This window comes from Lycium barbarum, chromosome 1, assembly GCF_019175385.1.
Source record: "Lycium barbarum isolate Lr01 chromosome 1, ASM1917538v2, whole genome shotgun sequence".
NCBI lineage: Eukaryota > Viridiplantae > Streptophyta > Magnoliopsida > Solanales > Solanaceae > Lycium > Lycium barbarum.
In genome coordinates, this window is record NC_083337.1 from 155,506,862 (window position 1) to 155,523,386 (window position 16,525).

The 16,525-nt window shown below is 34.5% G+C and overlaps 1 protein-coding gene across 1 annotated transcript; it reads left to right on the plus strand.

Moving 5' to 3' along the window:
* The first annotated feature begins 8,972 nt into the window (after window positions 1-8,972).
* On the plus strand, window positions 8,973-15,095 carry LOC132598680 (uncharacterized). Its single transcript, XM_060311694.1, has 9 exons — window positions 8,973-9,126; window positions 9,789-9,965; window positions 10,644-10,738; window positions 13,240-13,299; window positions 13,451-13,684; window positions 13,779-13,841; window positions 14,489-14,557; window positions 14,704-14,749; window positions 14,836-15,095. Exons 1-9 carry the CDS (start codon window positions 9,117-9,119, stop codon window positions 14,904-14,906), a joined length of 825 nt encoding a protein of 274 aa, XP_060167677.1. The 5' UTR covers window positions 8,973-9,116; the 3' UTR covers window positions 14,907-15,095.
* Window positions 15,096-16,525: the final 1,430 nt, after the last annotated feature.

Here is a 16,525-nt window from a genome sequence, read left to right on the forward strand (position 1 = left end):
GTCATCTTTAGGCATTGGCACTTTAATGTTCATCTTGGCTCATTGTTACCACTAATTTTTACTTAACACCACAATTAAGTAGTTTCTAATCTCCAATAACATTTTTATACTAAGTAAAATTTATAACCGATTAGTTCTAGTTTAGAAATTAAAGATCCGAGGTTTCTATCTCACGTCGATTCTTTCGCGAATAACTCGACGTATAAAATACGGGGTCTAACAGCTCCTTAGCTGGCTCCTCAACTGTCTCCTGAGCGCTACCCGAAGTTGTAGCTGGAGGTGGAGACGGGTCAATCTGAACAAGAGGAGACGGGTCCACAGGCGCAGAAGAATGAACCTATAATACATGTAAATAATTTAGTTTAAATTAATAAAATAATTAATTAATACATTATTTTATTGTAAAAAAACAAACATGTATGTCGACGGGCTCCTGAGATGGCATGTGAGAGGGCTCTTGAGCGGTCCGCGGAGCCGGAGATGCAGATGGTGCCGTAGGCCTGGCTGTAGAACGAAGAAAGTAGTCATCGAAAATTATGTCCAAGTTTATGTCCTCATCTCCGTCTTCCATATGTAGATCACTAACTAGCACCTGTGGAAATGATGACCAAGGATCATAATGTGAGAACATCTCTGGCGTATATCCAGGTCTTTGTGAAGTCGACGGCTTGGAAGAAGAAGTCGACGGGATATCTGTAGCCGACGGAGCTTGACGGGCTATATCGTCAGGCTCATCTACTAGACCTCTGCCAGCCCGACCACCTCTATCAGTCCTACCACCCTCTGGAACACCCTCTGGTACAGGATCTGGAACATCCTCATCAACACAATGCCACTCTTGTGCCCGTGTCATACCAGTGTCGGTAAGCTGAACTATCCGTGCTGCATATGCCGCTATCCCGGGGTCGGTGGACTCCGTACTGGGAATGCTATCATGGCGTATCATCAGAGTCATCCGTAGCTGCATATATTTGCAAATTTTAAGAATTGAATAAATTCGTAAAGTAATACATAATAAGACGATGGATTAAGTTTAAGACTAATAAAACTTACCAGCGCCTCATACGCTCCTGAGAGTGATGCATATCCTCGACCATCAGGACGAGGCGTCGAGGGGTTGGCAATCAAGGAGCGAGTGATATGCATGTACCACGTTATGTACTCATGGACCGGAGTGTCATGTCCGACCGCCACTAGAGTCATCATTCTCGGGTTCCGTGTATCGACTTCCTGGTGCATACGCGCCCGCCATGCCGCATTGTCGATCGAACGTTCGTCCCTGGTATAGTGGGTGTGCTCCCAACGTGCAGCCGCGGGTATGTTCTGTAGATGCCCAAACTGCCGTAACACACGGTCAGGCGCATGATGCTCAACGATGTCCATATGGATCAATGGACACCGTGCCATCCACATGTGCTCACCAGCCCTACAAAACGCCGGCAGCTGAACCAAAATCTGATCATACGGTGTCCATATGAAAGCCTATAAAAATAATTCAACTAGTTAACAATATAAGACTAACAAAAATAACAAACTAATGTTAAATCAAAAAAACTTACCTCGGGCGCCGTCATGCGGTCTAACTGATCCCTAAACGGGAGAATGACATGGTGCGTCTCCACACCTCTAGTACGGTATCGCGACCATCTCTGCGCGTGTGGCATATCCTCAGCAACATAGTCATCGGGAGGGTGAGCAGCTACGGGCTGAAAAGGTCTCAACCTAGTCCACACTCATATTTGTCATAGTCATCAAAAAAATTATTTATCAGTCGTCGTTTCGAAAAAATATATTTAGTGTTTTATTACACACACTTAAATATATTACATGAAGAAGAGGGCTAAATGCAGCGACCTCAAGCCTCTCGCCCATAGAGGCTCGATCAAATCCTCTGTACATATAAGTCAGGACAGCGGCGCCCCAACTGTAACATCCCAGCTGGTCTAGATCCTCAATAAAGAGTAAATACCTCGTGCTCATATCCGCACTCGACATGTTCGGGAACATGATGCCCCCGAATATGATGAGAAGATAAAAGCGAGCACGTCGGTCAACATCAACCTGAGGCGTCGCCTCGCCAATCGGATGCTGCAGATGTACGAGGCGCAAGTGAGCATGGAGGGAGGACTGCAACAACCGATTCCGTCCACGCATATCCCTCTGATGAGGCACGAAACCAGTGAGCCTAGTCAACTCCTGGGATACGACAGGTGCGGAGGCTCCACTCTATATAACGCCTGTCCATCAATATGTAGACCATAAATCACCTCGACATCCTGCAGGGTGATGTTAGCCTCGCCAGTGCGGAGATGAAATGTATGGGTCTCCGGTCGCCAGCACTCAATCATGGCCGTCACTAGAGCCCTATCCTGCACAAGCCGACCAACCTCGATGCACCGGTAGATACCGTACTGACGTAGTATATCTATGACACGAGGATATGGGGGAATAGCCTCTAGAATATCCCATGCTGACTCCCCCGAACAGGTACGGACCATTCTACTAGAGGATACCGGTGCATCCTATACATACTGGGACATATGCTCATGCTGTAGATAAAGTACCCTTCTGTTGTCGAAGGGTCCCGGCTCCATGGAGGTGTCCTATCTATTTTAGGCATTTTAAATTAATCATTAATACATGAAGTAAGGATTAAAGTGGTATATTTTTTACGCATTTTAAATTAATCATTATTTTTTTAATTAATTTCTAATACGTAGTATTAGTTATGTAATCTTTTACCGATAAATTATACAAAGGATTGAATCCTCAACTAAGGATTTTCAATTTCTAATTAGCAAATAAATAAATTAACAATTAAAGATATAAAGATTAATAATTAACAAATCAAAAAATTAACAATTAGCTAGCAAACAATTAACATATAATTAATAAATAAACAATTAACTAACTAATCAAATAATTAACAAATTATTAGCATATAATTAATAAATAAACAATTAACTAACTAATCAAATAATTAACAAATTATTAGCATATAATTAATAAATAAAAAATTAACTAACTAATCAAATAATTAACAAATAAATAATTGGCTTAACAAAAACTAAATAAATAATTAGCTAGTCTAACAATTAACAAATACTAAATAAATAATTAATAAACAATTAACAAATTAACAACAAATAAAAAGGTAAAAAAAAAAAGGGGGGCAGAAACAACCCTTTTGCGCACAAAAAAAGTGCGTAAAAGTTTTTTTTTGTCCATATCCGCAAATAATACACAATAGTAATGCTTAGGTTAATAATGTAATAGAAAAATCGTAGTAAAAATGTAAAATACCTAGATTGAAGCTTTGATTTTGAGTTTTTGAATTGAATTATACTCCGCTTTATTGCGAAGAAACTTGTTCCTAGACTTCAATATACCAAAAATATTGACTTTTGGGTTGGAAATCAACAAGAAAACGATGTTTTTGATCGCGCGGGACCTCGAAAAGCGACCTTTAATGGTTGATTTTCTTTTTCTTTTTTGAATTAGGGGACCAGTGGTGGGGAAGAAGGAAGGGGACATTTTATTTCAGGGCTTTTACGCATAGATTCTGTGCGTAAAAGAACTTAAGTGTAAAACTACAATTTGGTCCTTTTACGCACAGAATCTGTGCGTATAGCCTATTTTGGTTCTATTTTTTTAAATGGGTTATTTTGGTTCCAAAAATTTATTTTTGGATTACAAAAGTCTTGGGCCCTTATCACATCTCAGCTAAAGCAATTAACTACTAGTACTATTAGCTATTGAGTAATTACTTAAACTGTGCTAAAAGAACTTTGATTGGACACTTAGTAGGCGTTTGACCATGAAAATCAAATATCTTTCACTTTATTTGGAATTCTGAAGTTGGAGTTGAAACTTGAGTTGAAAATGGCTGTTTGAATGTAATGAAAGTGAAAAAAAGTGAAAACAAGGTTTTAGGTGTTTTCCAAATTTCAAATACAACTTCAAATTGTATTTAAAATTTTCATGACCAAACACTGATATCCACAAAAAGTAAAAAAATGTTCTGGAGAAAAGTGAAAAATTCTCATGGCCAAACAGGCTCTTAGAACGGCAACAACAAGTAGTTAGTCGTCTAGGCTAATATGATTAGGAGACTAGAAAATAATTATGATTTCAATAGAATATATTAAATTTAACAGTGCATACCACTAAGAAAATTGCCAAAATCGAGGCATACCTGAAAATCTTAGGTGCCGTTTGGCCATAAAAATTATTCACTTTTTTCCGGAATTTTTTTTCATTTTTTTTTGGAATCAGCGTTTGGCCTCGAAAAACTTTTCGAAATACCAAAAACTCACTTTCTTTCACTTTTTTTTTCACTTTTTTTCGGAATACCAAAAACTCAAAAAACTTGTTTTTAAAAAAAAAAAACACTTTTTTCACCTTTTTACAACTACATTTCACCAAAAACTACAATTTTAAAAACTATGACCAAACACAACTCCAACTCCAAAATTTAAAAAAAAAAATGTTTTTTTTTTTTTTTTTTTTTTTGTATTTATGGACAAACGGGGTTAATTTACTCCAGGCTTGAATATTACTAGACTGTAGGCCATTATATATTCTCATCCGCTAATAAATAAATTTGATTAATGATGTTTTGAAAAATTAAAAATACAAATAGATAAATAAATTTTAAAATGTCTAGCACTTCTTGAAATAAAAACAATTTATTTCTCAGTTGGTCTACTCTAATTTTATCTTGATAATTTTTTTTTATCAATATACTTGGAGAAGATGAAAGTGCAATTTTTTAATCATAAATTATGGTGTGTGGCTATTTGTATATTTCGAGTCAAATAAAAATAGTTGTATGATCTTCTGAGTCTATGCTGACATAAGCTGAGCTAACAAAATAAATGAAAATGATAGTTTGATAGAAAATAAATGAAAATGATAGTTTGATAGATTACTTCACAACAAGGTAGTTGTCAAACACAAAATGGATATTAAATTTGCTCCTTTAATAATACAAGCGAATTGATTCAACGACTTTAAGCAACTCCTTAGCGCCTAACATAACATCCTATCAATTGCACTTATGTATATTATTATTGATTTATTTTCTTATTTTATTGCCATTTCAAATAATCAATAGAAAGTAGAAATAATAACAAAAAAACACACATGAATTATCATATTTTTGCGAGTTTCATTCCAACTATTAGTTATTTCATTTTTCTATCTGAACTATCATCATTTATGTATTAAAACGCACCTTTAAATCGATTAGGCCAACTATCATTTGTTTCCTTTTCTTATCTAAAGTATCATCATCTACTCAATTAGGTGTATTTCAATATATAAATCGTGATAGTTCCAGGGGCGGCTCGGCCTTTTTTTCTTTAAAGATGTATTATATATATATAGTTGTTGTCTCAACCGAACGAAGTTTTTCAAAATTAAAATTGATAAAATGTTATCTAAAATCAACAATGTCTCAAGGGAGATTGAATGAATTAGCTATATTATCATTTGAAAAAGAATTGTTAGAACAAATTGATTATAGAACAATAATTAATGATTTCGCATCTAAAATAAAATAGAAAAGTTGACTTTAAACAAAAATATATATGACGATCTTTCCTTTTAAAAGAAAAATTAGGGTCTCTCTCTAAAGTTTGGCTTTAAGCCCCCAGTGTTGTTGAGATGGCCTTGGATAGTTCAAGTAGAAAAAGAAAATAACCGATAATTAGGCGTGAAATTATAGTTCAGGGCTATTTTTAACAATTAACTCTGAACTAGCCTTATATGCCCGTGTGATGCACGGGCCGAACATGTTTATTCACTTTAATTAACCTGTCTTTAAGATTTGTATTTTGTAAATAATTTTTAAAAATTTGTCATAGTCATGACAATGAAAATTGTTCATCAATGTGAAAACGAAAATTAGTAAGAAGGTGAGGGAAAATTAATATTTTGATTATAAATTTTTTTTCTTTTTAATTGTTTAATATATTATATGTATACCAACAAGTTGATATACATCTCAATCAATTAACTGTTTAGATCCAAACATAAGAACCATTGTTGTATATATTGTTTTTTTTAAAGCAAAACTAATAAAATATTTTTATTAAATTAATTAAAAAATATGAGGAAATAAATGTGTCGGATAATTAAAATTGAAGTGCATACGTCTATGGAATAAATATTAAGTATTATGACATATTAGAAATGCGATATGTTATATCGTAAATCACCAAATTTTAATTCCGAAATGAAAATATAAAGTAATGCATTTTATAAATGTAAAGAAACAATAATCAGAGAATGCAAAGGAGAGTACGATAAGTAAAGTATTGACAAAGAAGGAAATCGGATTTTCCTTCTTTCTTAATACTTTAAACATGAAAAGAGGACGAACAATAGCAATGCAAATTTGTACCAAAAGTTATATAAATTGCACACTTTAACCAACTATTTTTTTATCCACTTAGACATTTGTCATAGTCTCTCTCCAATAGTCTATTTTCAAGAATATTTATTAGAAAGGATTAATTTTATTTTGGTTTTATAAATGAACAAGTAATTTGGACACACACATATTATATTTTTCAAGAACGCGAAAAGTCAAGTGTGAACAAGTAAAAATGCACGGAGGATATAAATATATCGGAGAATTAAAATTGAACTGCATATGTCTATGGAATAAATATTAAGTACTATGACATATTAGAAATGTCCACGTGGGATTAAAAAATAGTTGGGTAAAGTGTACAAAGTTATATAGCTTATGGTACAAGCATTCATTGCGTGTACAATTTGTTAAGCTTTTGGTACAAGTTTGGGCAGCTGTGTTCGTACCCCTAAGCCACTTATATATATATTAGAAATATGGGAAGAAAATAAATATTCAGCAAAAACGTGAAAAGTCAAAAGTGAACAAGTAAAAGTGCACGGAGGAAATAAATATGTGTCGAAAAATTAAAATAGAAGTGCACACGTGTATACATAAGAAGAGAATAAATATTAAGTATTATGACATATGTCTACGTGTGATATAAAAATAATTGGATAAAGTGTACAAGTTATATAGCTCATGGTTCAAGCATTCATTGTGTGTACAATTTGTGAAGCTCATGGGAAGAAAATAAATATTCAGCAAAAACGTGAAAAGTCAAAAGTGAACAAGTAAAAGTGCACGGAGGAAATAAATGTGTTGGAGAATTAAAATAGAAGTGCACACGTGTACACATGAGAAGAGAATAAATATTCAGTACTATAGCATATATCCACGTGAGATTTATTAATTCTTAAAGAATGTAAAAAGACAAAAGTGTACCATTTGGGAAGCTTTTGGTACAAGTTTGGGCAGCTGTGTTCGTACCCCCAAGTCACTTATATATATTAGAAACATGGGAAGAAAATAAATATTCAGCAAAAACGTGAAAAGTCAAAATTGAACAAGTAAAAGTGCACAGACGAAATAAATATGTGTCGGAGTATTAAAATAGAAGTGCACACGTATATACATGAGAAGAGAATAAATATCCAGTACTATGACATATATCCATGTGGGATTTATTAATTCTTAAAAAATGTGAAAAGTCAAAAGTGAACATATTAAAGTGCACAGACGAAATAAATGTGTAGGAGAATTAAAATTTGAAGTGCATACGTCTATACATGAGAAGGGAATAAATATTAAGTATTATGACATATGTCTATGTGGGATATAAAAATAGTTGGATAAAGTGTACAAGTTATATAGTTCATGGTACAAGCATGCATTGCGTGTACAATTTGTGAAGCTCATGGGAAGAAAATAAATATTCAGCAAAAACGTGAAAAGTCAAAAGTGAATAAGTAAAAGTGCACAGAGGAAATAAATATGTGTCGGAGAATTAAAATAGAAGTGCACACGTGTATACATGAGAAGAGAATAAATATTCAGTACTATGACATATATCCACGTGGGATTTATTAATTCTTAAAGAATGTGAAAAGTCAAAAGTGAACATATTAAAGTGCACGGACGAAATAAATTTGTGTAGGAGAATTAAAATTGAACTGCATATGTCTATACATGAGAAGAGAATAAATATTCACCTAGAATATAAAAAGTCAAAAGTGAACAAGTAAAAGTGCACGGAAGAAATAAATGTGTTGGAGAATTAAATTTGAAGTGCATACGTCTATACATGAGAAGGGAATAAATATTAAGTACTATGACATACGTCTACATGAGATATAAAAATAGTTAGATAAAGTGTACAAGTTATATAGCTCATGATACAAGCTTCATTGCGTGTACAATTTGTGAAGCTCATTGTACAAGTGGGGGCAGCTGTGTTCGTACCCCCACCACACTTATATATAAGGACCCGAAACTTTTTTAACCAAAAAAATAACTTTTGGAACCAAACTAACCCTTTAAAAAAAAGAACCAAACTAGGCTTCACGCACAGAATCTGTGCGTGAAAGAGGGTACTTTTTTTTTTAAGCTATCAAAATTACGTTTTTTTCATACTTTGGGCAAAGATTAGTCATGTTTCAAAACCCCGAAATATCAATATTTTATATAGAACTTAATATATTTTTTTGTGTACAATAACGTCGGCTCATTATGGAAAAAAATGTGATTTTGATAGCTTAAAAAAAAATACCCTCTTTTGTGCGTGAAAGGACCAAACTCAAAAAGTTACAGTTTGGTCCTTTTACGCACAGATTCTGTGCGTAAAGCCTAGTTTTTTTTTTTTTTTTTAAAGGTTAGTTTGGTTCCAAAAATTATTTTTTGGGTTAAAAAAAGTTCCGGGCTCTATATATAATGAAAAAGTATGATAATGAGAAAATTAAGATTTCTTTCATTTTCAAATCTTTTCAACTACGACATTTTTTTCAAGAAAGTGAGAAAAGGACAAAAGAACCCAGCTTTGTTAGCCACCAGGCCACTAGACAATGCCAAGGTATTTGGCGGACCTTATCCACAACTACGGGCCCATCTCTCTACGGGCCTTATGATTGATGGGCCTTTGTTTAAACAAAATTACAATTATTAAACAAACAACTAATAAGGGCGTCGTTCTCGTTTCTAACTCTCTCTTCGTTTGCATCGCCATTCAATTCGCTAGCTTTGCAATTCCATAACCCTTCTTATGGCTGCATGTTAAGTACCATACTCCCTTAACATCTCTCTACTGTTGTTGGTGGCTACATGCATGCAATTCTTTTGTTTAAATTTATCATCATGGCCCTTACCTGAACTGTTTTAATTGCTTCTTGATTTATTTAAATTCAATTGAACAAGGCTGGAATTAGGGTTGGATAATTAAATGCTTTCTTGTCGACTATGTTAATTTAATAAAAATGCGATTTTTTGTTACTTCAATGATTCTTTGTCCATTGTTGGCATTGTTGATTGTTTTCTATTTATATGCTTCAATTCCAAATTAGTTGTTGTTGGCTATTTTAGTAGAATGTGTGTCTTCTTCACTTATTGAGTATGTTAAATTTAGTAAAATTGTAGCTTTTCTTACTGTTCTATTCTTTTTGCATCTCTGGTATGGTTGATTGCCTTCTATTTAATACTGATTGGTAGTTGCTAATTTAATCAAAAGAGAGCTTAAATTACTTCTTAACTATGTAAAATTAATTAAAAAAAATGCTATCTTTTTGTTACTTTTCTGTTTATTGGCAGTGTTGATTGTTTTTTTTTTTTTTTCCTTTTTCCCATTGGGTTGTAATTACTCAATAACCATCTATGCTAAGTGAATTACTAGTATCAATTTATTTGTTTGTTGATTTTGGGATGTGTTTCTTTAATCCAGGTGGTTTTGGGGCTTCTGGCCTTAAATTAACAAACTTGAATTTAGGTTCCAGTAAGCCCAAATTGAATGTATTGCACAATCTGAGAACTAAGAAAGTGGTTCAAAGTGATGGGTTGCTATTAACCGCGAAATCAAAGCAGACTTTCGGTTGCCGGTGTTCGACTGTTGAAGCTGAAAGTGAGTTATTTTCCTCCAATCAAGCTAGTTATCAGTCAAATGCTTGGCTAATGCCTTTTTTTTTTTTTGTTTTTCTGGATTTTTGTTCTTTCATCACTAAACAAGTGCAATTTTTCTGCCCACAAAGTGTCTGCAATTGACTCGTTTTTAATTTGCCTATCATGGCAGCAATGCTGGTGTTTTCTACTTAATTTAAATCATTGAAATACTAGGTTGCCGCGTTTTTTTGTGATAATGAAGAATGGTTGTTATCCTTGATTATCTTATTGACCTTTCAACAGTTGGAAATTCTATTAGTCATTTGGAAGTAAGTTGTTGAACGTTTCCTGCTTTTGGAGTCAGTATTCTATTTTGTTGGTTCTCGTGCTTGAATTCAAATTTAGACTAGATCAAAGTTGATCACAGATTTTCAATTGCCCACATTTCGAGGGAGTCCCTATTATTACATTCTTATTCAGGACACGTTTTAGTTGCTAATATTACATTTTCAAAAAGGTTACTGCTTTTTCTTATTCTGTTTTACTAGGTTAAATAATGAGCATTTTGTTCCGGACATCTTTGTTTCCTATTTCCAGTTAATATAACTTCTTGCTCTATGACATTGCCCTAAAGCATGAACATGTTTTGTGTTATGTATAAATAATTATACAACTTTCTTTTGTTTCTCTCATCATGTAGCTGCAGCAGCAGCAGCTATTCCCAATTCAGATGATAGTTCAAGAAAGATCGTTTCTTCAGAAACTGCAAGTCCATTGATTCCAAACTCATATGAGGTCAACACTTTCTATTTGCATTCTGTACTCTGTCAAAAGACAGTAATCTGATCATTATATTGCTGGTATGGTGATGTAAAACTTTGTTGTTGGTGCAGCATGCTTTCAGCCACTACATAATTCAAAAAATATTTTAGTAATTTCAGGAACTTGGGAGACGGCTAGGTACCTTTAAATAACAACATTTCCATCCATGTTGGGGTTAATGTGAATGCTGGAAATGATCTTATCCCTTGTGTGAAGTTCCTTAAATCAACCTCCTTTGCACTCTGGTTAGCTAAACACTTGAGCTCTTGTTGGATCTTCCTAGAAAATTATGAATATTCAGATTTTAGTGGTCTATAATTTTTAGTGAGACCTGAAGATGGATATTTAGTAAATACCTCTTTGGTATTGTTCATTAATAAAATTACCTTATTTATCAAAAGAACCTGCAAGCTGGATAAGAATTGTCTATCCATCTTGAGCTTCTTGCTGGATCTTCCTAGAAAATTATGAATCTTTAGATTCTAGTGGTCTATATACTTCAGATGAGACCTGCAAGATTGAAAATTAGTACAGTACCAAAGCCCCTCTCTTTGGCCTAGTGGTAAGAGCGCAACTTTATGATGATGTGTCTTAGGCGCATGCACGGGTTCAAACCATGCTCCACTGACCCTCGGGGATTTCTCGGTTATCAAAAAAGTAGGGAAGAAGGTTTTTACCTCATACAAAAAAGGTAGGAAAGAAGGCTAACTTCAACTACAATAAAATCTCTCTGATTCTTTGAGAAAGAGGAAATGTAGAGAATGGCAGCAGATTCTTTTCTTTCCTCCATTTTCTGTCAGATCTTACTGGTTACTCCTGCTTACAGAGTTTAAGTCTCTGTTCCTTACAGCCTCATTTACATCTGCTGTTGACATGTCTCTGTGCTGATGCATTTTCCTTTTGTTTGGTGCCTAACTGACTTTCTATAATCCATGCAGACTCATTACACTCCACCACCTCCTCGTTACTTCCTTTTTTAATATTGGGACGCTGCTAGTGTTACACATCACATTATTTTCATCTAAAAAAGAACTGCTAAAGCATCGCATTATCTGAGAGTAGCTTTGTAGATTCGTAAGGAAGATAATAAGGTTGCGGTAAGGCTGGAATGCCAATTTGACTTCAAGCTTACAGCTGCTAGTCGCATTTGCCAAAAAGATTTGAACCCGCTAGTAGTCTTTTATGGAAAGATTTAGTGGCAGGTGGGAGGAACTTGTAAAGTCAGTGATAATACAAGCATTACATTTGTGAACAAATGGGTATTATATGGCAGTAGATGGAAAGGCCTCATAAATAACAATATCACACTGATGCAGGATCAAACATGTTTCACTAGGCAAACACAAGATTGGGACTTGAAGACTTCATGCACTTCCCTTCTTTTCAACTTCAATTTGTAATCCTTCAAGTTTAAATTTTTGACTTGTCTGATGCAATACTTTAGTTGCACTTAAGTTCATCACCTTCTTCCTAGTGCGTTAACTCGGAAGCTCCTACTGGGATTTTCTCTTATAGTGGGGGGAGAAAGAAATAGAATTTGGGAAGGCACTATAAGTGTCTATATGGGTGATGCCGCATAATGTTAAGAACCTGTTGGTATGCTGGCAGAATCAGAAGACAACGAAAGGCTGAAGCAGATTTGGAAAAAGAGATGCTTTGAAGGCAAAAAGAGTCACATAGCAGTGGTAAAAAACAAGTGTATCCAGTATCTGTACTATTGGTGTAAGGAGGGCTTGTTAGAGGATATGGATCAATATCTTGATTTCCTAAAGTTGTTAGGGAGAAGCATGTGATGGTTGATTGGTCTGAGTTCTTCTTTCTGTTGTAAACTTGTAATTTCTGTACCAGCTAGGTACTTCATTAATAAAATTTACCCTACCTTTATAAAAAAAAGTGTCTATATGGTGCCTTGGATAAAGGGAATTCACGTTCAGAAACAGGCTTATATCTATTTAAATAACTCTATATTACTTAGTTTCCTCTGGTTTGATGCATTGAATATCATCCCTATACTTGCATTGTCCTTTTCAAGCTTTTCAGCTAGCTGAGAATTGCGTAAAATAGGGGTTTGGTCTGTGATTCTGCCCAACCTTGTATGGTATTGCCACCACCTTAGTTCATCTTGTGAAAGACTGAAAGTGCTAGTGCGAGCAAGTACAGAACAATGTGCAGTATGACCTAATACCTTCAAAACTGCATCACCTCGTTTTAACAGAAAATTGACTCTGAAATTGAAATAAAAAACGAGTTGTTATTTCCAACTTCTTGATAAGAACTTATTTTTCTTAAGTAAACAGATCGTAGACATATTATTCATGTGGAAAATTTGTGTGATCTGCTAAAATTATTTTGGTGAAGAAGGCACTCAATTTATTTTTTGGTGGAACAAATATGGTCTTCCATATTAATATGTTGTTGCCACATGCCATGAGATTTTGTATTAACATGTGAAACTTACCTACTTCTTTTAACAGGTAGAGTCTCTCCTTACAGAAATATGTGATACAACCTCCATTGCAGAAGTTGACCTAAAAGTAAGCTGGTTTTGTAATTTTTTTGTTTATTTTATTTCTCAAGTCCTTCACAGAAACTTTTTGTGATCTGCCCCTGATGCATTTTTTCATCTTCTTCAAATCATTGTTAAATGCTTCTGCTTCGTATGACACTTTTTCATTTTATCACTAGCTCGGTGGGTTTCGTTTATATGTGAAGAGAGACTTGACGGGGCAAAGTACAACTTCATTGCCTCCAGTATCCAATCCTGTCAGTGTTCAGTCAACTGTTGAAGTGGCTGAGTCAAATGGCTCAGCCTCGTCACCATCATTAGCCATCACGAAAACTTCACCTCTCTCAGATGGAATTCAGACGATGATTGATAAAGCTGCGGATGAAGGCTTGGTGATAATTCAATCTCCTAGGGTGAGATTGCAGTGAATCTCTCTCTCTCTCTCTCTCTCTCTCTACCTCTCCGTCTCTCTGTCACTTAAAAGTGGCACTCTCATATGTCATGCAGGTTGGCTACTTCAGAAGATCTCGAACCATTAAGGGAAAGCGTGCACCTCCATCCTGTAAAGAAGTAGGTGTTTTTTAATCTTTTATTCTTCAAATCAAGATGAGATGTTTCTGTTTGACCAAACTAAGAGATTGTAAACGTTTAGCCTTTGTATAACTCATTATTACTCAAATTCATGAAAGTTTACTATTAATGTCATTTTTATATAGCTCCTTCCCCTTCAAAAGGAGGTCAGTTTGAAGAGGAGGTCTACGCAAAATTAAGGAACATTACTTTATAAAGCATTCCTTAAACTATATCTAAATATCTTTCCTTCGTTCTCGAAAAACAAAAAAAATTGCTTTGTTTATGAGCCCTCACCTATTTTGGTAAATTAGATTTTGTTTCCAATTTAACCTATTAAGCTGGCCCTTCGTTTAAATTTGCTTAGGAAATTGTTATTAGGGATCGTCATGTAATCTTTTTGTCTGGAGAAAAGCCTTATTTAAACTGGCTGCTAGATTCTTTTAGAACTGTCATGTAGCTTTATGAACCGAGGCAAATGTTACTCTCTTCCTGAAACCCCCTTCCCCTCTTCGTCTTTTTTTTTTCCTCCCCTTTCCTGTGTCACGTCTCTCTCAATGCATGACTAGAAGTGTCATTTGTGCTTTGGTACAACACTTTCTGGCTACTGTTAATATGACCCATTTTTTGTTAATTCTGCTCTGTAGAAGCAACAAGTGAAGGAGGGACAAGTAGTTTGCTTTATTGAGCAGCTTGGAGGCGAGCTCCCTGTTGAGGTTCGGACCCTGCTATAGATGCTACTTGCATGATTTTTTTGTTGATTATGCAAGCTGTTTCACTTTGCTCAGACACTTATTTTAAGTAAATTCTCATGCATCTTAGTTGATTCTCCTTTTGTCTTTTCTTTTCTGTTCTCTTTCAGTCTGATTTAACTGGAGAAGTTATCAAGATACTCCGAGAAGACGGGGGTATGCTTCTTAATTCTTATACTATGTGTTGAAAATCATTTGAACATTCCATCTTCAAGATCTCACTTTACCTGTTTATTGAACAGATCCTGTTGGATATGGTGACCCTCTAATCTCAGTCCTTCCTTCTTTCCCTGGAATAAAGAAGCTTCAATAGATGTTCTTGTAGCATATGCCTTCTGGCCCGAGTTCATTTTTTCGAGAGAATACTCAAGTTGAAATTTTTTGATTGCCTTTGTCAAACCTGCGGAATTTTATTTAACCTTGTTTATTTGTTTCAAATATCTAACTCCAATCTGCACCTACAATTATGAAGAAACCAGAATCTACACTCTTTCGTTTGCAATTGAGTCCAAGGGTTATTAGCTCTGGTTCATTTCATACTAATACTCATAATTGATGAAGTGGTAAATTGTATACGCTTAATGTGACATTTGATATATGGCGGAGGATATTGATGAGTGCAAGCATTTTAGGATAATTAGCACGCAAAGGAGTTAATTAGAGGGGTTACTCGACTCAAATACCAAATTCCTAGACCGAAAAAATAAAGAAGGAAAATAATGTGTCCGCATATTGAATAGCTACTAGACAGGACATGGCGCATTTCCTGCTTACCGAGGATATGACCTTAGATAGGAGGGCATGGAGGACTCATATTAGGGTAGAAGGCTAGTAGGTAGTCGCGTTTATCCTTTCTTACAAGTAGTTGTATTGCTCTATAGTTTCTTGTCTCTTGATTTCTGTGAGTATCTGTTGGTTTATAATGGCTTATTTACTTTCATTGTTTTCATTTTCATAATTGCTTTGATCTGTTTACCCGTATCTGACCTTTGCTATGCTTTTTCTTGAGCCGAGGGTCTTCCGGAAACAGCCTCCCTACTTAAGGTAGGGGTAAGGTCTGCGTACACTCTACTCTCCTCAGACCCCACGTTATGAGATTCACTGGGTATGCTGTTGTATATTGAATAGCTAGTCAGCAAATTCAACTGCCTAGTTGCAGATTAAAATCTGGAGAAAAAGAAAGAACTTAACTTCTTAACATTAGATATCGGAAGAGGCATCCAATTTCCAAGCAGTTGGCTAAGTGGAGATGTCAAGAACTGCAATATCTTATATTCAAATGTTGTTGGTCAATTCATTATTATTATTCTTATTATTTAAATATGAAAGAGAATTTGTCTGGTAGTACCTCTTCTCTTTCTTTTCTGCTAACTACTAGTTGTAGGTCCGTGCTAAGCCCGAGCTCAAACTCAAAATATAAATATAGTATGTAATTTTTATCAAATAAGTATAATTTGTGTCACATATGTTTACTACATAATTAATTTAATGTAATTGTAGGTTCAAAATATCTTCTCCATAAATTTTCATAATTATTAAAGTTTCTTCGTCATATAATTGGATAATTTTTAACAAAAAAAAATATTTATGAGAAAGCAAGTTTGGTATGAAAATTAGCAAATATCAAAGGGTCGTACGTAATTTATTTTATGCTTAAAAGGATTACTTCTTAAGAATTAATTTAATTCTTCATATATACTTTATGCTTAAAAGGATTAGCTCCTAGTTAATCAAACATGATTATAAAGCTAATTCAATTTTGACTGATAATGCTACCTTCATCTTCAATATTATAAAACACCATTCAACAAATTTTACTTTTTGTATTGTAAGCATATGTGATATCACTAAAGAAGCAAAATTTTGGAAGTTAAAAATAATAGAGAGGAAATGTTGGTGAGGAATATATTATGTGAGATATGTTTAAATGTA